Here is a 22,368-nt window from a genome sequence, read left to right as displayed (position 1 = left end):
TAGTACTACTTGTTTTAGTGACAGGGTAAAAATCAGTCCCCTACTCTGAAGTAACTACTGACCATGTTTACCATTTAAGCTCTCAAAGTAAAAGCAAAGGGACTAGTTAGATTTGCTCATGTAGCCCTTTAATTTCCAGTAGTATTTTTTATTTTTATTTTTTTCACTAGCTCCAGTTGCTGACTCCATCCACTCGATTTTCTTGCACCTGTAAATGTTTTTCACTCAGAGCTGAGGTTCAAACTACAGTGGAATTTGCCAGCTGAAGTCCTGTGTTATTCATTGAAAAGCTATGCAAGAAAGTTTCCTGTGTACTTGATTGTTGATATCTTCGAGGAATATTCATGACCTTAATTTGACAGTTTTGTCTGTTCAATCTGTGATAACTAACTGCCCTTCCTTTCCAATTGTCTCCTTGCGTAGCAAAAGCTATCTTGTAAATGCATAATTTTATCTTAAATTATTAAAAGTAAAATCTAAGAGGATGAATTCTGCCACTCCATCTTTCAAAGCAACAAAACCACACTTAAAATTTTCAACATTCAGGGACTACCTCTATATATATATATATAAACTCCCAAAAGCATTTTGAATACACAGCAATCTTGACTTCTCTATTACAAGAACTTGTCAAAATTGCAGGCTAGAACAGAAACAAAATGTCTTTAAACTTAATTATTACATCAGTGTCTTTTCACATGAAAGAAGTGGGCAAATATTGAAGAGGTATCTGAGAAGATAACGTTTAGCAAAGTGGCAAACTAGGATTTCTGATCCTCCACAAAAAGTGGCTGAAATTAAAAAAGCAAGCAGCTGCCGAAAACTGCCAGTCAGAGAGTGAAAAAAAAATTACATAGTTTCTAACACAAATAGAGTGAAGACGGCCAAGATAAGAAAATCATAAAAAAAAAAATTCCTCAGATAATATTATTATGAAAGCTAACAATGAGAAAGCTACATGCTTCAACCAGCTGATAGACCTCAAATGACTGGCAAGATAATTCAAACAGTTTGAGTCAGAGATTGGAGTTGATTAATGAACCATGATCTCATTAGAACAAATTGAAATAGTCACTCCAAAACCCAACTGCAGGTGCACATGTTATCCTACATCTAAAGGGACAACAGTTTATGATCTGTGCACATCACAGGCCAAGAAAAAGTGTTCAACTCCGACAGTTTGAGGCTCACAGATCCAGCTTGATGGGTCACAGCACTGGACCTGATAAACGCTAGGAAAGGAAGCACAGCTAAAGCCACTGCTGCTAAAGTGTATTTATTTCTAGCATGTTCTTCCATCTCAAGTACTTTTTAGACATATCTCCATTTTACAAATAAAGTTATGCAGACTTTGTTATACAAAAGCCACAGAAATGGTACAGAAAATAACAAAAATAACCATGATCCCACACACATTATTTACAGCAATAAAGTTGCAGTGAAATGCTCAAAAGGTTTACATCCTTGTCAATAGGTATTTAAAACGTAAAGTAACTAAGTCTGGCTTTTTGGGAAGACCTTTAAGTAGGAGGCTGACCTTGTTAACAATCATCTGGCATTAGATACATCTTATATTTTAACGTATCTGAAAAATCTGCAAAAATCAAGTGATATATAAACCTGACATTTATAATATGCAATCTGTTGAAACTTCAATATACCATTTTTAAAGCAGAAATAGTGGGACAGCAGTACAAAAAGTCAGGTTTTCTGAAGCACTGTTGTGTCTTAACTAAACAACCAATGAGACTACTTTCAACACAAAAAAAAATTAAATCATTCTAAAAACCGATCTGACATCTTTTCTTTAAAGTGCATTAATTATCTGAACAGTGCACTGATGCTTTTAACAATCTTTAATACAAAAATGCAGAGAACCAGTATAATTTTCAAAGTTTACAACAACTGACACCTAGAATTGAATTACTAGCATTTCTTAAATTATAAACACTTCAGGTTCTGGCATATTTCTTCCTCTGTGTACATTCTGTAAAACACAATTAAAACCTGGTCCTAGTTGGTCATTGATTTTGCAGCTTAGGAAAAATTATGGAAAATTAGAAAATTATGTAAAAAAATAGGGGCTATGGTCTTATTTTTTTTCCCAGCTGAAGTACTGAAAACTCTCTTCGATTTAATGATTCCTTAGACTTTGAAACACACTCATCTATGAAGAAATCCAACCAAAGTTAACAAAATGCAAATCATACTGCATGTTGATTTCAAGTAAGTACATTTGGTGACAGGTATACTCAGAATTCAGTCTGGAAGATGCTGTATTTTCCAGCACAATAACTATTACTTTTGAAATTGTAGTGGACTTGCAAGTGTACTGACCACATATGAGGCTAAATAAGAGATTGTGTCCATCTACCATTGGAAAGGTAGAATGATGACTACAAAATCCAGGATAGGTAAGTAATAAAGGTTTTAAATTGTAGCCAAAACTACAAGAAACCAACAGATTTGGAAATGTGTGAACCAGCTCTATAAAAACTGCAATGAGATAAGGAAACGGATACACTGGAGACCAGATAGAGAAAGACTGGATAAACCGTAACACCTTCATCTTTTTGGGTTTAGGATCAGATGTGATGATATGGTGTTAGGACAATGGGTTTTGTTTCTGTCACTTGCAGAACTAGAGAGGCTTTATTTATCTATACATCAAAGAGTCTCTTGCTATGTGTTCCAGTGTAGTATAAAACTTGAAAATAGTAGCTGCATATATTTGCTTGTTTTCTAGATTTTTATCTAATTGTGATGTTAAATAAAAACTCAACAGTTAAAGCTTACTTAGAATGTAGTTCAATCTCAAAGCTCTACTTAGCAGCCACACCAGTACTGAAAGACTACCATCTATTCAAGGTGTAGAACGACCACCATGTGGGAATATGAGACAACATTAGATAAGGACATTTATGGTGCAGCTTTGGTGTTCAGTTGGTTGCATCATCTCTTCTCAGAGGAATTACTTGAAGTGCTTTGGCTATTCTCTCTCCAATAGCTCGACTACTTGCTGCAATTATTCTTCGAGACATCAAATCAAATGGTCCACCTAGAAAGCAAAGCAAACAAAGCAACTAGTTTATATATGAAGAAAATTAAAGTTGGTATGAAAATAAGCACTGAAAAAACTGAGTATAAATTGTACATTATTATTTAGGACCAAGTTTTTCCTCTGGACAAAAATGCATATAACACAACAGATATCTTGCATGAGCTGCATTAAATTCTCTTCAGTGTATGTTTACTGTCTTTTCTCACTTTTACAGGAGTCAGCCAAGAGCAGCCTTGCTGCTTAAGAACATCCAATCAGCCTGTTCTTCATCTATTAACGGGTTGGAACTGTTCAGTAGTGGTAGCTTGGAAGAGGACTGAAAAGAACTTCTTGCCTTCCCATTTCAGCTACATTTTGCTCCCTATTAGGCATTTAAAAGGGCAAAAGAGTATTATGCAGGCCTGTGTATTTACCTGTTACATCCAGCAGCACTCCACCAGCTTCAGTAATGATGATTCCAGCTCCTGCCATATCCCAGCAGTGAATCCCCATTTCGTAATAGGCATCAGCTCCACCTGTTGCCACAAGGCACATGTTCACAGCTGCTGTACCAACAGCTCTAATCCTAAAGGAGATACAAGACGTTGTTTTAACTGAGAAGAGTTTGCAAAAAAGTTTGCAGTGTCCAGGTACACTGCACAGAGAACACAGAAATGTCATGATGGAAGTGAACTGAACTAGAGCAAGCATGATGAAATGCTGCAGTTAACATAAAAAATTGGGAATGAAGTGCTGCTTACAAAACTTCAAGAGTTTTCAAAATACAGCAAATTTCTAGAAATTACATTTACATTAATCAATTTTTGTTTAAACACATCTTAAGTGATTTCTTAAACTAAAACATATTATGGAAGATTATTTCCCATGGAACAGTAACAGTCTACGATGCTCTTTGAATAAAAGAATTCAAGGAGATTTTCAGTTTTGAAACCCCATTTTTTTTCAGTTTCTCTTGTGATGCTCAGTAAACATCTCTGACTTGCCAAACCTTCTAAGAGTAATCACAAAAACTAAATTACAAAGCATAAATTTGGTCTGGATAATTTCACCCAACCCTCATGTCACAAATTCCAGTTTCTTTTGGAAATGTCAGTGTACTTAGCAAGTTATTGTGACTTGTACAAAAAAACTGCAGTTATTTCAATTACAGTAAACTGTACATAAAATTATACTGATAGCAGCTAAACTATTGCAAGAAGCAACTTAAATCAACTCCAGTTTCAAACTATTGTTTACAAATAAAATGCCCAAGATGAACTCACAAGACATCTAAAATGTATTTCCTACTCGCATTTAGCATATATTCTTTAACAACATCAGAATAGTTATTGGAAGCAAAAAAAAATCTACATGATAAGTGTCAAAACAAGAATCCTGAGAATCTCAGCATAAAACTTGTCAGATCAGAAACATGAATATGGTTGAGTAACAAAAAACTGTCTACTGAAACCAACTTTATACAAAATCGTTTGTGGAAATGTAGACTTTGGTTTATCTGGAAGACAGGAAGCAGGGACTGCCAAGTAAGAGCAGTTTATGGACAATTTAAACTACTCAGACAAATTAAAATTGCATGATTTTGAAAGAGGAAAGGGAGATCTAATTTGGCTTATATACATATACAAAACAATTTTCATTACTACAAGGAAAGGAAACTAAGAAATGTAATATAGCTTCTGTTCATCTGGTTTTATCTAGGGGAAAAAAAAAAGCACAGGATTGTATTTCATTTTTTTAACTACTAAATACAAAACTTTGTAGTTCTGCAAGCCCAAACATGCTTTGCTTCTCAACACTTCTCTTCTGCATGTCTCAGCTTGAAAAAGCTAAAAACAGTTTCTCTGTGGAAGCTACTAGACAGAAACATTTAAATAGTATTTCATACTTAAGGTGCCAAACATAATACAATGGAAGCTTTCTAAAAATTAGCATATTTACAATATCAACCACTGTCAGTATATATAAATATATATAAAATTAGGAAGTATCTTACCCATGAATAGGAATACTGAGAAGTCTTTCCATATTAGAAAGAATTATTTTTATAGCCTCTGGATCACGATTTGACCCCAATTCTGTTACTAAAAGGGATTTTGTAATGTCTGGAAAAGAAACAAAACCTCACTCTTCCAATAGCACAACTTAAATTGTCACAGTAACTGGCAGAGTTTACTACACTGCTTTCTTACAAGACCGAATAAAAGTGAGGTATCTTAATAAAATATTACATATATCAAACATATAAAAATCTGTTATTATTTGGAAAATGGCAGGAAAAAATAAAATAAAATGAAAGAAGCATGATCTGCTCCAACTGTGCATATACATTAATTGATGTACTACATAAAATTCTATTGCTATAAAATTAAAACAGTCCTGAGATACTTGAAGATCTTATTTGAAGCATGGATTTTATTTGATGTAGGGCTGTAAACACAGAAGAGTGGTACTGACTCAAACCAATAGGTCCCACCTGGGAGAAGCTGAATTGTTTGGCAGATTTGTTTCACTCTAAATCTCAAACAGATTGCAGACATACAGTGAATTAAAGAAACAAAACAACAAAAGCATAATACATGGGAAATAAAATTTTCAATTGTTGAGTCCTAATTTTGCACAGATCACATCATATGCATCAGAGAGAACATAAAGATATTTCTCAAAACTAAACAGCCCGTGGCCAAAAGAAAGTCTTGCAAAACAAAACTATGAGCTAAGAAATACCAATATATCCAGGCCCCAAATTTCTCCTGTCTCACTTGCAATCTGGTAATTACCAGAAAGATGCTGCTCAGTTCTGCTTACCTTCTTGGCCCGATACTTGAAGTTTCTGCCCATTGCAAAATGCACCTTTTCCCTTTCTGGCAGTGTACATCTTGTCTTCTACACAACTATACACAATTCCAAACTCTATCTGCAAGAAAAAGGAAAAATACCTTTAGGAAATGTTTTTTTTCCCTTTCTTTCTATTTACTGTGAAGTAGGAAATTACAGAACTTAACTGTAACTAGAAGCAATCAATTAATTTAGATTTGATTAGATATTAAGTAATAAAAAGTATACCTTTTTGTTTACAACAAAGCCAATTGAAACTGCCACAAATGGAAACCTACAAAACAAAACATTTTACTAATTTATAGTGAGATACCAAATTTTTTTATTACCACGCTTACTCTTAATAAAGACAGTTCAGTTAAATGTAATTTATATTTCAAAAACAAACTTGGACTATATAGAACACAGTTTTCTGGAATTTGAACAACTTAGCTGAAAATAGAGCCAACCACACTGATTACCAATTGAAACACAAACCTTTCTACCCACTAGGGGCTGCCATTCCTGTTACAGCTGTTCCTAGCCTAGGGACTGTTTTTTACAGCCAAAGAACGCAAACAAGCCTCTATACTACTAACTTTTCATAGAAGGAACAAAATGGTCTCAAAAAGAACCAAGTTACCTCTTCCCCCACCTCCCCTTTCTCCACCAAAAGCCATCAAAAACAGATATTGAAGAATTCAGGAAGGGTGAAGACAGTGGGATGATGGTGGATTTCATCTCAGTCTAAGTTTGAAACAATCAAGTAATTAATTACTTTTTACCTTTTTATTCTATTCTCAAACATTTGCTTTTATTCTTTATGCAGAAAATACCAACTTTTAAGCCTGTAGATTCAGCAGAATGGGTTCTTTTATAACTTTCTAAACACATTATTTAGCAAGATTCAAAAGGTGTTTGAAAGCACATAGCAGCAGTCATTTCAGAACTGAAATCAAGCAGACTCAGAGAAGCTCACTGGGGCCAAAATCTATCACATTTAAAAGATGTAAGGAATAGGCTGTTAGTGTTACTTTGTAAGTGCCCTCCTCATCCTGGTGTGAAATACCACTGGTGATATCCTGCTTTCTTTCCTACTTGGGGCTCCTAGATGTCAATGGATTTGGAATTTCTTAGAAATCAGCACCTGAGGCTGTTATTCCCTTTCTAAGATAATGCAACTTCTTATTCAGAAACCTGTTACTGTTAAAATCTGCCCATCTATCTTTGGAACCTCTTCCATGCCAAAGGCTGCTGACCCCTGCTATATAATACAGGCCTCATATGGAACACCTGATGTAAGTAACAGTGCAAGATTATTGCAATACTCACGGGAATACTACAATACTTGCAAAAACTGCAATGGCTCTCAGTAAGTAGCAATTTGTAACTATTAAAAGTTCATAGTATCTCTTTCACAGCAGTTTATAAATTAAAAACAACCTTTCTTTCATGGAACTGGAGAAAGAAAAAGGGTAATCAGTTGACATTAAAAATAAAAAAGAAAGATGGACCTGTGTACAAAGTTGGTAGTTCCATCAATAGGGTCTATAATCCATGTGGGGTTATCTGTCAGAACACTGCCCTCTCCAGCTGCAACAGATTCTTCTCCGATAAAGCTACAGTAGAAACACATTTAAGAGACAGAAGTTGTTTAAAATGTCTGAATTACAACATTGTCCTAGAAATTCTTAAAAGTGAGATGAAGCTTTGAGCACGACCAGCGTTCACATACAAAAAGCTGGGAAATACATTATTTATCTTGAAAGCACAAGACATATCTGATCAAGCTTGGATGAATATTTATGGTGTCAAGGATAAGCACAATACATGGGGAAAAGAATTTTATGTTTCAACACAGAAATAATACCAGAATTTAGCATTCAGAACATGGAAGTTTTCATCATTTTTTCTAGTAACAGCATCACCAAATTTTACTCAAAATATCTATAGAAATTTGCACCTTTCAGCTTATTTGTGCTATATATTATTTTGCAGCTTGTGTTTTCAGTGAAGAAAGACCTTTGTGGTCTTTGGTACCTGGTTAGAACACTGCAGCAGCTGTTAAATTTGATTTCAGCCCAAATATGATTGAAAGTTGATAATCCCAAAAGTTCAGTTTTACAAGCATAACAAAAAAGTAACATGGTAAAAGGATGAAATTCAAACCAGAGTTCCTGAAGAAGATGGGTAAGTGCATGCTCAGCCACAGTACTAAACCCCAAGGAAACAGAAGCCACAGCACCCCAAACTTCACAAGTTTTGCTGCTCATGAAAGTGTTTCAGACTGCAAAATTATTAGAATGAGTCTGAGTGGGTGGAATTCTCCTTCAGGCCTTTTGCAGGTTGTCACAATTTATCACACATTACTCAACCTATGAAAAGTTTGCAGCAAACAAATGTTTTCCTCCAAAAACATGTAAAATAACCACTGAGAGAAAACAAATGAGGTCCCTTTAATATTGATTGGGAGTTTTATGATTAACTTCAGAAGTGAAGATGACTAATCAGAAAGAAACAGCATGTTTCCAAAAAACAGCAGACCTTCAGAAAAATGAGACTGAATATAGGTGGATGACTAATTCACCAGAAGAAAAGTTCAGCACCATTATGTCTAATGTGACATTGGTTACTTAAAATAAAAAGAAGCTAAAATATTCTAAAATGCTTATCAATGTCACAGAAACTGGTGTTTCAAGGTCATTCCACAGGTCTGTATGCTTACACTAATTTGGTTACAGAACTTTTGTACCTCCTCAGTTGTTCCAGTTCTACACATCTTCACATACAGCTACAATAACAAAATCTCCAAGAAAATAAAATAAAAAATATAGCAAACTGACTTTAAGGAAACTGTATTAAACTTGAGCCATTATGTCAAAATGCTAAAGACAAACCCATGTAAGCAAAATACATACAGAATACCCTTCAAGGATACATTTTACAGGGGGTGGGGAACAGGTACAGAGAGGGGAGGGAGAAGGGAAAAAAGGGGAAGACCAATTAAGAAAACCAATATTTTGTATGACAATCTTTCTGTTATGCAGAACAAGAAGATCCTGTCTTCTTTTAAGAATGTTTTACATTGTAAAACTGTATGAGATTTGCCAAAGGCACACTCAGTTCCACAGGACCCATCCCACACAGACAGCAAAGGAACACTAGTTTCAAAAGCAGACAAGAAATTTGGGTTCCAGGTCTCCTGGGGCTACATTTGACTTTCCAACACAAAAACCAAGAAGTTTATTACAGCTGGCTCAAGTGGAAGTGACTTTCAGCCTAAGTTTTGTCTCATGTCAGCAGATCTGAGGACACCTTGTTTTGTAGCTACAATACTGGGCAAAACTTCAACCCACTACTACTTTAAAATACTTAATTTATAGAAGGTAATGCTACAACTTTCCAGCATGCCAGTTGTAATAAAACTTTACCATGCAAAATTGTAAACTTTCCATTTTTCTTCTGTCAAAAGCATACAACAAGCCATACCTGTGAGAAGGATACTTTTCTTTTATCAAAGAAATAATGAAGTTTTCTACTTTTTGATCAGTTTCTGTCACTAGATCTACAGGTGAACTTTTAGTCATAACAGATATTTCTTCTTTGAGTGCTCCACGGATTATCTGTTAAAAGGAAAAGAAAATCCTTCAGTGTTAACAATCTGAAAAATATTAGTTTAAAAAAAAAATTTGAGCACCATTTTTATGGTCATTTTTTATACTGCACACACAAAACACAAACACAAGCAGTGACATAACCTGGATTTAACTGTAGGAGCTGGGACTTACATCTCTACAAAGTACAAAGTTTTACATGGCCTTAAATTTAAGTACTACAGAAGGATCTCCAGGTACATGAAACTACCTGAGGTCCATTTCATTAGGACCAGTTTTAAATTTTACAAATTTAAATGCCAGGGTTGAATAAAACACCTAACACTGAGCTCAAGTCAGCTATTTTTAGCCAGACCCTGCATTTATGACCTTAAAACTATCAGTATCAGCTTAAGCAAGAATCCATACCTCAGAGCCCACAGAACTATTTTAATGTAACTCAGAAGGATCTTCTGAAGGAAGACTTTAATGAGGTCGTTGCGGAGACAATGTTTCACAGATTTTGCACCTCCAGGGGACAGAATTAGTACATGTGTCATCTTGTCTGGCTGCCACAGCCTCCAAATGTACTAAGAAGAACTACTAAGAACCAAACATTTGGTAACCACTTGTGCTGAGGCTTTGCCAACATGCACAAACCTCTTCTTGTTCTCAAATGGCAAAATACCACCACTGTAAGGGATGGTTCTTATTTACAGAAGCAAAGCAGCCTTCATGAAGAGAAGCAATCACAGAATGGTTTGGGAAGGAAGGAGCTTAATAAAATCATCTAGTTCCAGCCCTCCTGCCACGGGCAGGAACACCTTTCACCAGACCAGACTCAGAGCTCTGTCCAACCTGGCCTCGGACACTCCAAGGATGGAGAAACACAATATGGTATTGTCTGCAATTATTGTCAACAAACCACCGCAGAAAGCTGATTGAGCTGCTCACAGGAAAGACTGTCACCAGCTTCAGGTGGTAAAATAATAAGGCAGAAAGAAGTAGTTTAAGGGGGAAAATTGACATGCTCTTTGTTTACCATAATTCTGAATTTTATTTTAAAATCAAATTCAAGGAATAAAAGTTACTCCTTAGTTTTTAACCGGACTCCAGGCTAAGGAAAAGCAAAAAGTTGTTTTCTTAAGTTGACCAAGCTGCAAATATAAAACACTCTAATCTTGCACTTGAACACAAACTATTCTGCCCATTTAGCTTTTTGACAAACACTATTTCAACATCATCCTCCTTCAAAAGTTACACGCATATTAGACTCAATAAATCATATTATTATTTATAAAGAGCTTATACATACCTCCCCAGCTTTCCTTGCTAAACCAACTGCATAATCCATACATTCTTGCCAGGGATCTGCCATTTTTCCCGAGATAAAGAGCCTAGGAATAGGAGCGATTAATGTCCAAAATTATCACGGCTCTTTTCCTTTCTTGTTTTTTCACAAATTGGAAGGTTTTCGCCTCGCCCGGGTTATGCACCGTGCGGATGAGGAAGCGGGCAGCGCGCAGGCCCCGCCCCGGGAGCGCCGCAGGACGCTCGGCCCCTCACGGCGCCGCAATGGCGGCTGCGCGCGCCGCGCTCCCGCCGCCGCTCCCGCCCAGCGCAGGCGCCGCGCGCGAGGCCCGGGCCCGCCTCCTCCTCCGCCGCTCGGCGCGGCCGCGCCTGCGCATGAGCGAGCCCGGGGCCGGGCACGGCCGCCTCGGCGCCGGCGCTGTCAAAATTTACAGGGAAAGTGTTGCAATTGGGCTTTGATGTCGGCTTCTTGTTAATAATTGGACGTGGCAGCGCCGCGGTATAGTAAATGCTCTGCCATGAAGCACGCGATGGAAGTTGATCATGGAATTGAAAGGATGGTTTGGGTTGGAAGGAGCTTCAAAGATCAAAAGCAGCCTCTCTGCCGTGGGCAGGGACATCTCCCACTAGACCAGGTTGTTCAGAGCCCCATCCGACGGGCCCGGTTCCCTTCCAGGGGTGGGGCATCCATATAATCTCTGGGAAACCTGTGCCAGTGCCTCAGAACCCTCACGGAGGGCGAGTTCACAGAGCTCAACGATTTCTGAAAGCTATTTGCTTCAATACTAAATAAAATCATACAGAGGAAAAAGCTTTCCAAGCCTGACTAAACCAGTTTAATTTTTTTCCCTCCTGTGAGCTTATTTTCTGTCATCAAATAAAGGCAAAACAGTGAGGGCTTGTTTTGTCCTCACAAATTGCAAGCGATGTAACTGATTGACCTATGTAAAATGGTGATCTGGCTAAACAGGGAAGGGTTGCAATTTGCTTTATACTTAAAATAATCATAAAATGTCGACCACACCAAAAGAAGCAGTCTTATCCCATTGTCCTAATGCCAACCCAAGGCACATCTAGGCCAAAGGGACAAAATTTTGTCCTTTCTACATCACTGAAAAACAATTTCCACTCTCACGGAATCTGTTGTGTGGGGCAGGTCACTGTGCAATTCCACATTTCCTCCTTCCCATCTCATAAACAGGAATTAGCCTGCTTTTTAAAGTATTCACAGTCGTTAAAGAACTACAGAGATGATAAGTTGTATTTTTATTGATTATTTTGCAAATCGTTCTTTACACAGTTACACCAAGAGCAGACACCATTGAAAGAGGCACTTTGGCTCAGATTCGGTTTCTGTTGAGGCAAGCAGCTGAACATGCCTCAATACAATCGATATAGGACTGCATGAGTGTTATGCAAATGGCTTTGGCATCACTAATGTATACTTAACATTACAGCAAGGGTTTTACAGGAGATTTCTGCATTCACCTTAAAATCTGCAGACGTAAAACAGTAACAAATAAAAGAATTTTCCTAATCGAAACCACAATTTCTATTGCAGCTGAAATATTGTATTTTATGTATTAGGCTACTAGGAGGAAAACTAAGCTCCAAGGTGTATTTTTATGTGTCACCTGATAAACTGGATGAACAGAGGTGACCTAGTGATAAAAAGTCTGCAAACCAGACTGATCACACCCCAGGGTGCATACTTTTCCAAAACAGACACAATAACAGAAAATTGTGAAAATACAAGTATGAGAAATTAATGCCTGCTGTCTTAGTGATACATTATTTCTTGTTTACTACAGCATTGCCCAGCCGATCTAACAGGTCCTGTATCTAGGTAGAATTGGTGTTAATACAACCCTTTCCTGTTGTGTATATTATAAACACATGCTAGGCAACCTTGTAGCAATACTGGGACCAGAACAAGGCCAGGAGTTGCTACCACAGCATCTTATAAATATGTTTGTAAATCCTTGACCTTGTGCATTCTCTAAAATCACAGCTAGAACAAGTAAAATGCTTGATATTAACATTTTTTTTAGTTTGACTTAAAATCAGGAAGTATTTCTTTTGATAAACTCCTCTTCTTGCTTGCATAACTTTACATACTTTTTTTGTATCTACCAGAAGTTAAAGTTTTATTTATTAACTTTGAAGTGAAACAGTTCAGCACCTTCTAAGCACAGGCCTGTAAAATTTACAGTGGTTTCAAATGCAGACAGACTACTCCAGTCTTTTGGTTTGTTTTTTTTTCAAATGCAGTTGTTGAACTTTCTGTATGAAAATGTTATAAGATAGTAAGTTTTAAAAACCCCACAAAAACAAAAGAAAACTGCTAAGTAAAGATATGTTGGAATCTAAAAGGTAAAATGAGAACAATTATAGCCTAGGCAAGATCCTAAAAGTCTGGAAAAGTTTCTTCTATTGTTCCTAGTACCATTGATTAGGGTGGAGTTTTCACCTCTTCTCAATTATTTATCTGTCAGACTAATTTGGTTTTGCTTCTCAGTTTCTGAAAACTACCTGGAATGAGCTTCTGTGTACAACCCTGGACACATTCCTGGAATAAGATGATAGTGAAAACTTTTTGGAGTCATATTGACTGTGACTTGCCATGTTTGTACTGTCATTTACAGGCTGACAGCCCTTAGCCATTACTGGCAATTGATGAAAGCAACCCTGGTAAAACCTTTGAGGTCTCCCAAAAGATTTACTTCCTGCATCCCAAGTCTATCTTCTCTTTAATCACATGAAAGTGTTATTTCAACTATTTTGCCTGCAACTGCTAAGGCAGAAAAATCAGGGGCAGGAGGAAGGGTGTAAGTAGAGAATAAAGATTTTCTGCTAAAAAGAAGAGAAATGACCCTGTTGCACAGCAGCATTTTCCACTTGCTTTTGTAGCAACAGTGCAGGGAACAAGTTCTGCTTAGGGCTCTTCCCAACTCACTGGTTCCACAAGGCTGCTTGGCCTCTTACTGCATATTCTGTACCACAGCAGCCTAAGATAAAAAGAAAGATGAATAGACAATTGCAGATGAAAGGGAGGAAAATAAATAACAAGGAAAAAAGGAACTGTTCCTTGTACTGGAAAGCAAGATAACAACTGGAGAGACTGGCAGGGGAAAGCAGAAAAATGCTCCTGTAGTTTCAACTGCCAGAGGATGAAGATTTCCAAAATATCCAGCCACTGAAAACCCTTTCCTTCACAGAAATCAAAACCACCTTTGTTTGTGTGACATCCACACCACATCCAATAAAGTAATTTATTCCTACCAAAGTCATGTTAAAACTACAGTAAAGAGTAATGTAAAGCAAAATAAGTGATAGGCTTACTGAGATCTCTTATCCCCCACCTAATCACACAATGAGATTGACAATAAGGATGACACCTGAGTGAATTGACTTTTGCTTCATAAAGCTTTCCTTCTAAATGTCATTAAACTATAACAAAGAGAAAATGTGGACCTGGTGCATGGACAGTGCTGGTTTCCAAATGCAATCAAATCTGTTTGTATAGATGCAGAGAAGATGCTGCAATAGTGTAATATGTTTCTTTCCTTCAGAAAACTGTCATACTGCAAGTTTACATTCACATTATTTATAAAGACATACCGTCCCCACCACTTATACAAAAATAAATACCAAATTTAAGAAAACATTCTTAATATTATACAGCTCAATACAGCAAGAATTTATTCTAGAATGTGAGTATCTGTAATATTATTTATTATTATTTTCCTTTCAGGACACAGTTCTTCTGCAGTCAAGCAACTGAGAAATTGATGGAAATTGTGTCTTTACAATGGAAGACAGATTCTGGCATACCAGTGATTTTTAAAAGAAAGCTGGACTTGCTTTGATACCATGCTTCTAAAAAATACTAGATTTTTTTGTTTGTGAAAATGTATTCACTAACTAAAGTAGGATTCTGTATCTTCTATAAATAGAACATCATTATCAAGATACTCCAGAATTATATTCCCTCCATTGTACAGTGGACAGTCTTTATCAGATAGCCATGTTTCCAGTGTGTGCTCAAATGGCAAGGCTTCTCCAGAGGCAGTATGGCATAATCTCAGTTTCTGTAAAACAAACAGCACAGAAATTAATGCCAAGATTTGCCTATCCAAGATGAAAGAAGTGGGGTGGGAGAGGCACAGAAGGCTAAAGAAAAACTAAAACCCAAGTGCAACAACATGGAAAATGTTTGTTATTGCTGACTTACCTGGGATGTTGATTTGTTGTTGTCATTTTTAAGGCTTGCTAAGGAAGCTGCAAAATCTACTACTTTGCCAATACTCCATTTACTGCAAAAGAACATAGGTTTGCTTTTCTCTTTGCTCCCTTTTGGTAAAAATACTTGAAAGTAAATTCTTTCTGTCTAGAAAAACATGAAAAATAAAACAAAAATTAGCCACAGAAGAAACACATCATTCCAGTCATATACATCTGCTAAGTTTTTTAAAGAAAAACTTTAAACTTTTTAAAGTTTTTCAATAAAAAACTTAAAACTTCAGCCCCAAAATTACTAACTGAAATTTGTTTTATTCTATCAGGACAATTTTACTGCAAAATCTAAATGACCAAGATCATCAAATCAAATCTTCTCCAGCTGCAGGCATATATAGGACAGTAAGTTCTTAAAGATGGAGAGAATATCTTTTCCCACCAGTCCCACAGCACAGTGTTATACATAGACACACATGAAAAGGTATCTGCCCTCGTGAGAAAAAGGTGAGTTTGAATAAGCAGTATTTGTTTTTGGCAGCAGTATAGTGTCTCAAGTTGGAATGCAAAAGCAGTTAGAGCAGTTCACTGTACTAAAATGCCTGCTTCACAAACCAGCATTCAGATCATGGTAAGTTAATCCTTTATCCTGTACTGTATCCTCCTTTTATGTACTAAACACCCTTTCTACTAGACTGAAAAATTTGTTTAAGAAAAGTCAAGAGTAATCTATGAAGGAGAGATTCTGAATGGGACTGAGGTAAAATATAGCAAGCATGACTGCTATATATTCATCATTTAGGATTATCCTTGCTGAGTCAAAGCCAGAAACTATCAAACAAGACAGAACTCTTCTTTTTGAAGCATTTACTTATGCGTTCCCTAGGAACATATGGAACTACCTCAACCATATTTATAAAACTGACTCTGAATTTCAGCCTGTGCATTTTCCTTGAAATCTGAGAGTGTTCTTCACACAGAAGAAAAGAGAATCATGTCCTGGAGCTATCCCTCTGAAACGTCAGAAAATATTGGTAACTGGAGTAAATGGAGCAGTGGTTTCTTATGCAATTGTTAAGGTAAAATTGGAACTTGCTTTTGTCTCCCTGCATCCCCCAAAACCAGCAAATGCAACCAGGAAACCTAAATACACTCAGTATGGATATTCTGTGAGCTGCATTCAGGAGAACACCAACAGGACTATTAAAACAATTGATGATAAAATAATGCCAGTGCCTCAAAAAGAGGTCACCTTTTCTGGGGACCAAATGGATTGTGGGCAGGAAATAAGCCCCCTGGTCCACTTGGCAAATTAATTATGTTGGACTTCTCCCTTGAACACCCGAGGGGTGATGTTACATCCTTACTGGAGATTAAATAAGGACAGCTTAGGGAAAGCTTTTGCTTGTGGTAAAGCTGATGGTCTTACCACTCTGGCAGGAGTTTGCTGAAACTCCCATGCCCTCTGCTGTGCAGTCTGAAAATGGCATTCATTAAAAGAAAAAAAAAAATGCAGGAATGGTAGGACAGTCATGGAGTTGTCTGGGTGTTACACCTGTCCTCAAAGTAATGATGCAGTCAAGAAGTGGAATGGTGCACTAAAATGAGCTCTAGGGCAAAGTTATGAGAAAATGAGGTAAAGCCCTACTTGAAGCTGTTTGATGTTTAAAATAACCAACTCACCAGATGCCCAGTGGAAGCAGCTCATTTTCCTGCTCTCCAACCAGTAAAATGTCTAATAAACTCCCTACTGTCAGCCCTTCTCTTTTTTCAGGATGACAATATTCTAATTAACTACCCTTATGAAGTTTAAAATACCTGTCTAACTAACTCCCTTTACTAATTCTCACAGTAAAGGGCACATAAAAAACTGTTGCTAAATGGGGACTCCGTTTACCCTCACTGAGGTTTGGATAATTCCCAACAATGAGTAATTTCTTATCATTTCAGGAAATGAGTGAAACTTTTTGGCCTGGACAAACCTGGAGTATGCCCAAGGAATCATCACTTTACCTTTGCAGAAACCTCAGCTGTAAAAAGATGATCACAACACCCACTGTATTGTACTGACCTTTATGTGTACCTCCTTCCTTCCTGTTTCACAAATGGGATGATAAATGTGTCATTCTGTTTATAAAAATCATTTCTCAAAAACAGGTTTTTTACACATACAAATGGTGTTGTATATACAACACCCTCAATCTTCAGATGCTAATTCTGGGTGAGTAGCTGAATCTGCACCTGAAATATCTTGTTACCAATCTAAGTTGGCATATTCGTCCTTCTACATCTCAAAATTAGCAAACTCAAACTTTTAAGGCACATTCTTATGATAAAACTACATTGTCCACTGCAATGCCTGAACATTATTAATTCAGTCAAGCAATTATATGTTTCAGGGCTAGATGATCTGAAATATTGAAATTACTAGCCAAGTATTGAGACACTCTGCAAAGGGTCCAGGTGATAAGGAACCACAAGCTAAGATTGCTATAAAATTCTGTGCTGCACTACTTAAAAATTGTGCTATGATTCTAGAAATCCTGTTCTGATCTAATAATAAAATTCTGTTCTCTGCTGATCATCAAATTCTGCTAAAATAATAAGCTTTAATGCAGCTTAGTGCTGTCATCCTTCTGCCAAGAGCCCCCAAAAGAACCCATTTGTCCTTGCTATGTGACAGCCATGTGGCAGGCAAATACATTTCTGCTATAAAAAAGTAGAATTTGACTCCACTGCTCCAAACCCCACACAGACATCTTACAACTGACATAAGACTTGTGAGATTACTTTTGGGTACCAGGCTGAAATATACATTTAAGGGATTGTGGTCTTGAAAAATTATATCCAAAACCAAGCTGAGGGAACTCGATGAAGATCAAGCAATATAGAAAACTTTCCAGTTCCTTTGAGAATTCAATTACTGAAAACAAACATCACTGACCTGAGGCAGGGAGTTGTCCCCACATGCATGCATTTTCAGTTTCATTAATGCCACTTTTGCTGCCGTCTCACTGTTTTTTGCTCCTTTACGTTTTTTGCTTTTCACTTCATCACTTTTTTTAGAATCTGTGAACAATATTATACCAGTTAGTGTGATCATTCTGACAGCTTCCTGAGCATATTATATGACATAGACCCACTTAGTCTGCTGGGTCCCATTGTATTGCCAAGGATCCCATCCCTTTTCATGTCTGTTCATAATCTCCCAAAGTCATGCACCAGAATTTTTAGTTCTAGCAGAATTCTTTTACAGTGAAAGGCAGATGAACCTTGTAAACATCACCATGTAAACACAGGCTGCAAAAGCCAAATAGATAGAAATTCCTAAGTTTCTACACCTGTGGCCATCACAGCATTCATATGGCAACATTTCAGGTCCTCCTTTCTACACATAACCCCACTGTCCAGCTGGCAGTGCTGTTTATTCTCTTTTCCATCCTAAAGCTTGTTTAAAACCTGCAAAACCTGCATGGTAGAATCAGACTTTTCTGGCCATCTTGATCGTGTAGGTGTGATCCTAGCAGATTGACATGCACATCCAACACAACTGCATTATTTGCACATTAATTAATACGTAAATAATAATGGCTAGGTACAATTGATTATATTATAGTACTTGTCGAATGACAACAAAACAATAATTCTGAAAGAAATCTATGCCCTATTTATTCTTTAGAGATTCTCCTTGTACTGTTGTTTTGCCTCAGTTTAGATGAACAGTATTAAATGCTGACATGTAAGTTTAGGGCTATTTAATCAAGGAACTCCCGTCCTTTCTTCTTATTTGGTCAAACCTGACCCCTCAAAGGAGGATCAGAAGCTCAAATAATGTTTGGGGAAAAAAAATAAGAAAAAGAATATATATTCCTCTGTACTTGCCTATAATATGTTGAACAAGCTGCTGGGTGGCAGCCATTCGGGGTTTTGGTGTGTCCAGCTTCTCACATTCATGGTCTGACTGATGACGATGTCTGTAAACAACAAAGTAGAACTTCTACTGCCTTTTCCATTCCAGTGAATGAATACTGATGTTTAAACACTCAGTTCCACTCACCTGAGACAAAAATGTTTTTCACAGTAAGGACATAACACTGGCAAAAGCTCCTTTCCATTGCAGTCCTTGTATGAGCATGGGTAAGATCTGTGCTGATCAGGTTTCACAGAACTGTTTCTTATATTCACCTAGGAGTAAGTAAAAAATATTTTGTGCAAATAAACAGATACTACAGATATGAGTTACCATCCCGGCTTTCCCAAAGATCTGTGCTAGCTCTCTGTTCTATGGGCAAACCTGGTCCAGCTATTCTCTTCTAATTTTAATTCATACTTATATACCACATGTATTCATCTAGTTTGAAAACACACAGCTAAGTTGCATGGAATTTTAATTTATGGCTGTCATATATTATTAGATTACCTCAGAACACCCATGAGCATCCCGGCTTCTGTGCTGAAGGCTTTGCGGAAAAAGAAGAAAATATCACACTGTTATCAACATTCCAGGAAAAAAAACACCTGCATGTGAAAACATTTAAGTGTTTAAAGAGTAATCTGACAAGTTTTATCATGGCAAAACTTCAATTAGGTAATGAATCTTCTCCAAAGTTTGTTCTATCCTATGCATTTCACTTCTTGAATGGATAAGTCATATTCTTTGATTGTAAAACATTTAGCTTTTGGAACGAATGCCTCAAGATAAACAAACCATTTCAAGTGAATGAAGACATTAGCATGCTGAAGAGCTCAGCTCAAAGCAACCAGAGTTTGTCTGTTTTAATGGGTTTTCAATCACTCTCCATAATGGCAAAAATCCCTTGAAGGCTTCTGCTATGTTAGAAGTGAAATCTGCCCCCAATATCTGAGTTTCTCTCAGCTGCCCTCTGTTAACCTGAAGTGTAAATCAAGGTGCAGGCCTTGATTTCAACCTTGCAAGACACCTCAAATTTTTTTCAAGAAGAAAACATAATCAGCTATCTCCTTTTGTGACAAGGTTGACACTGGGAAGGAGTAGGTATGTGGTGTTTTGCATTTTAGCAAAGCTTTTGATGCTGTCTCTCAGAGTGTCTTTCTGGACAAAAGGTCCAGCACACAGCTAGACAAGTCTGTAGTATGATGGGTGAGCAACTGGCTGATGGTTTGGGCTCAGAGAGTCACAGTTAATTCAACTGCTTCAAGCTGGTGGCCAGTGGAGTACCCCAGGGCTCAATTTTAGTGCCAGTGCTCTTTAGTATTTTTATGAATGATCTGGATACATATTAACCATATTAAACCAGGAGAAGCTATGAACTCCCTTGAGGGTGAAGTCACACAGAGAGATTCTGGATAGACTGGAGAGCTAGGCATTGTATTGAAATTTAATGAGAGCAAGGGATTCTTCACCTGGGATGAGGAAAGCCTGGTGACCCGCATACAACACAAGCAAAAGGAAAGCTGCTGTGTCACAGGAAGTTCAGGTTGAACATTAGAAAAATGTTCTTAGAGAGGGTGGCTGGGCACTGGAATGGGCTGCCCAAGGAAGTGGTCATAGCACCAAGCCTGCTGGAGTTCAAGGACTGTCTGAATGACACTTAGTCATATGCTTTAGTTTTAGTCCTGTGAGGAGTAAGGAGTTGGACTTGTTGACCCTTGTGGGACCCTTTCACCTTGAGATACTCTGTGATTCTATGCACTTACCAAAAGATACCTGAACAGCCGTCACATACAAAGGGAAGAAAATCTGAAACAAAGAGATTTGTTTTCAGTTACGACAACATGGTTGTTGTTTCTATAGTTTCTAGCTTAATTTTCACATTATTAACTTTTGCTTACCAACATCACAGGGTAGGTATTTTTAGAAGAACACTTAGCTACTGCATCTATACTTTAACTAGACGTGGCTTTTGTTAACTCCTCTAATTAGTATTATGGAAAAACATATGAGCAGGTAAATTATATACATTCCAGAAGTTGGAATCAGGTTTTAAATTCAATTTTTTTCAATATCAAGCTTTGACACAGCTTTGAACAGATGGCTAGCCATAAAAATTACTAGTCATGTTAAAAACTGAATTTATTGTGAGACCACTCAGAACACTATTTACTGACAGTGGACAATTTATGTTTTTTTATGCCAACTAGAGGTGATGCTGGCTCTTTGTAAGGGAGAGCATGTCCTCCACTGGACAGTCATAACGACCCTGCCCCTTCTTCACATCATATCGTTTGTACGATTGGTTCGTGCAATTGGGTGATTAAAATTGCACACACTTCCTAAGCCTCTGTACACATTCCCTGCCTATCACATGAATTCTTACAGATAAAAATCACTTCACTCTCTGCCGAACACATCATTAATGGCAGCAAATGCCAGGTCCAGCCCACTACTCTGCTTTTCCATCCTTCGGATTTCATGCTGACAGACCACCACACAACTGGACCAGGTCACGATCATCTCTGAGTGGTCCCTCAGGCAGCTTTCGGTACAGGCGGTTCTGCTGCTTCTTTCTGAAATCACATTTCCAGTCACACTCTCCGGGATCACTGAAGGCAAGCAAGTGTGCGGAGGGGCAAGCGGGCTATTAACCACGCAGTGACACAAACGAGGTGACAGGCGCTGGCACCGCACCGTGCAGGGCTGCAGCAGCACAGAAAACTCCTCGAACAAGGGGCACCCCCGCACCGTCCCGGCCCCCATCCCCGTCTCGGCCGGGCCCGCCGCTCTCCCTTACCGAGCTGGCGGCAGTCGGGCACCCCGCAGTGCTTGCCCAGCTCCAGCTCCGCCATGTCGGCCGCACGCAGGAGGCGGAGAAGCGGCGGGGCCGGCGGGACCCGCCCCGGGGCGGGCTGGGGCTGGGGCTGAGGCCGGGGCCGGGCCCGCCCGTGCCGGGCTGGGGCTGAGGCCGGGGCCGGACCCGCCCGTGCCGGGCTGAGGCTGAGGCCGGGGCCGGGCCCGCCCGTGCCGGGCTGAGGCTGAGGCCGGGCCGCCCCTCCGGCTCGGAGCTGCGGGAGGGCGGTTGAGCGGCTGCGGCCTCGGCTCGGGACACGCTGCTCGCAGCAGCCCGTGTCGGCCCGAGCCTCAGACTTCAGTGGGCCCAGCGCCGCGGCTGGTGCTCCTCGGGCTGTTCCAGGGGGAAAACAAACTAATCTGTGTCTAATCTGTGTGCCTGTTAGCGTCGTCCCTCGGCGCAGAGGCTGTAGCCCGGCTTCCCGAAGCACTTCGTGCACCCCGTAACCTGTTGGTGCCACTGAGGTTTCCTTAGCGGCGCACACACCACTTTTGTAAAAATGCACGTTCCTTCAGAATTCAGTGTTTTGCCAACCCTAACCCGCGTGCCAGCCTGTCCTTCCTTCCTGCGGCATGTCTCCAATTCC

General features: G+C 38.6%; 2 protein-coding genes across 3 annotated transcripts; both read right to left on the bottom strand.

Moving 5' to 3' along the window:
- Positions 1-1,260: 1,260 nt before the first annotated feature.
- Positions 1,261-11,083, bottom strand: IMPA1 (inositol monophosphatase 1). The gene is made up of 8 exons (XM_056484720.1): positions 10,784-11,083; positions 9,365-9,498; positions 7,390-7,494; positions 6,125-6,170; positions 5,867-5,975; positions 5,055-5,163; positions 3,475-3,626; positions 1,261-3,058 (listed from the first exon to the last, which is right to left on the bottom strand). Exons 1-8 carry the CDS (start codon positions 10,844-10,846, stop codon positions 2,940-2,942), a joined length of 837 nt encoding a protein of 278 aa, XP_056340695.1. The 5' UTR covers positions 10,847-11,083; the 3' UTR covers positions 1,261-2,939.
- A 939-nt stretch (positions 11,084-12,022) lies between these two features.
- Positions 12,023-21,806, bottom strand: ZFAND1 (zinc finger AN1-type containing 1). 2 transcript variants are annotated; one of them, XM_056484653.1, is made up of 8 exons: positions 21,726-21,806; positions 20,692-20,734; positions 19,436-19,475; positions 19,073-19,200; positions 18,898-18,989; positions 17,960-18,084; positions 15,014-15,169; positions 12,023-14,870 (listed from the first exon to the last, which is right to left on the bottom strand). In XM_056484653.1, exons 1-8 carry the CDS (start codon positions 21,778-21,780, stop codon positions 14,700-14,702), a joined length of 810 nt encoding a protein of 269 aa, XP_056340628.1. In that variant the 5' UTR covers positions 21,781-21,806; the 3' UTR covers positions 12,023-14,699. The 2 variants fall into 2 exon arrangements, with proteins under 2 accessions (XP_056340628.1, XP_056340626.1); XM_056484651.1 differs by lacking the exon at positions 21,726-21,806 and adding an exon at positions 21,312-21,670.
- Positions 21,807-22,368: the final 562 nt, after the last annotated feature.

This window comes from Oenanthe melanoleuca, chromosome 2 (genome assembly GCF_029582105.1).
Source record: "Oenanthe melanoleuca isolate GR-GAL-2019-014 chromosome 2, OMel1.0, whole genome shotgun sequence".
Taxonomy (NCBI): domain Eukaryota; kingdom Metazoa; phylum Chordata; class Aves; order Passeriformes; family Muscicapidae; genus Oenanthe; species Oenanthe melanoleuca.
The sequence above is the reverse complement of the archived record's forward strand: the minus strand, read 5'-3'. Positions and strand labels throughout refer to the sequence as shown.

What these genes read in the sequence shown, in the direction of transcription:
- IMPA1 (XM_056484720.1), bottom strand. Translation starts at nt 10,846, where the DNA reads ATGGCAGATCCCTGGCAAGAATGTATGGATTATGCAGTTGGTTTAGCA. An exon ending in GAAAAGTATCCTTCTCACAG is followed by an intron (nt 7,495 to 9,364) that starts GTATGGCTTGTT and finishes TTTCTACTGTAG; the next exon opens with CTTTATCGGAGAAGAATCTG. An exon ending in AGTGCTGCTGGATGTAACAG is followed by an intron (nt 3,059 to 3,474) that starts GTAAATACACAG and finishes TTTGCTTTCTAG; the next exon opens with GTGGACCATTTGATTTGATG.
- ZFAND1 (XM_056484651.1), bottom strand. Translation starts at nt 21,408, where the DNA reads ATGAAATCCGAAGGATGGAAAAGCAGAGTAGTGGGCTGGACCTGGCAT. An exon ending in GAGTGAAGTGATTTTTATCT is followed by an intron (nt 20,735 to 21,311) that starts GTAAGAATTCAT and finishes TCTTTGTTTCAG; the next exon opens with ATTTTCTTCCCTTTGTATGT. An exon ending in ACAACAAATCAACATCCCAG is followed by an intron (nt 14,871 to 15,013) that starts GTAAGTCAGCAA and finishes TTTGTTTTACAG; the next exon opens with AAACTGAGATTATGCCATAC.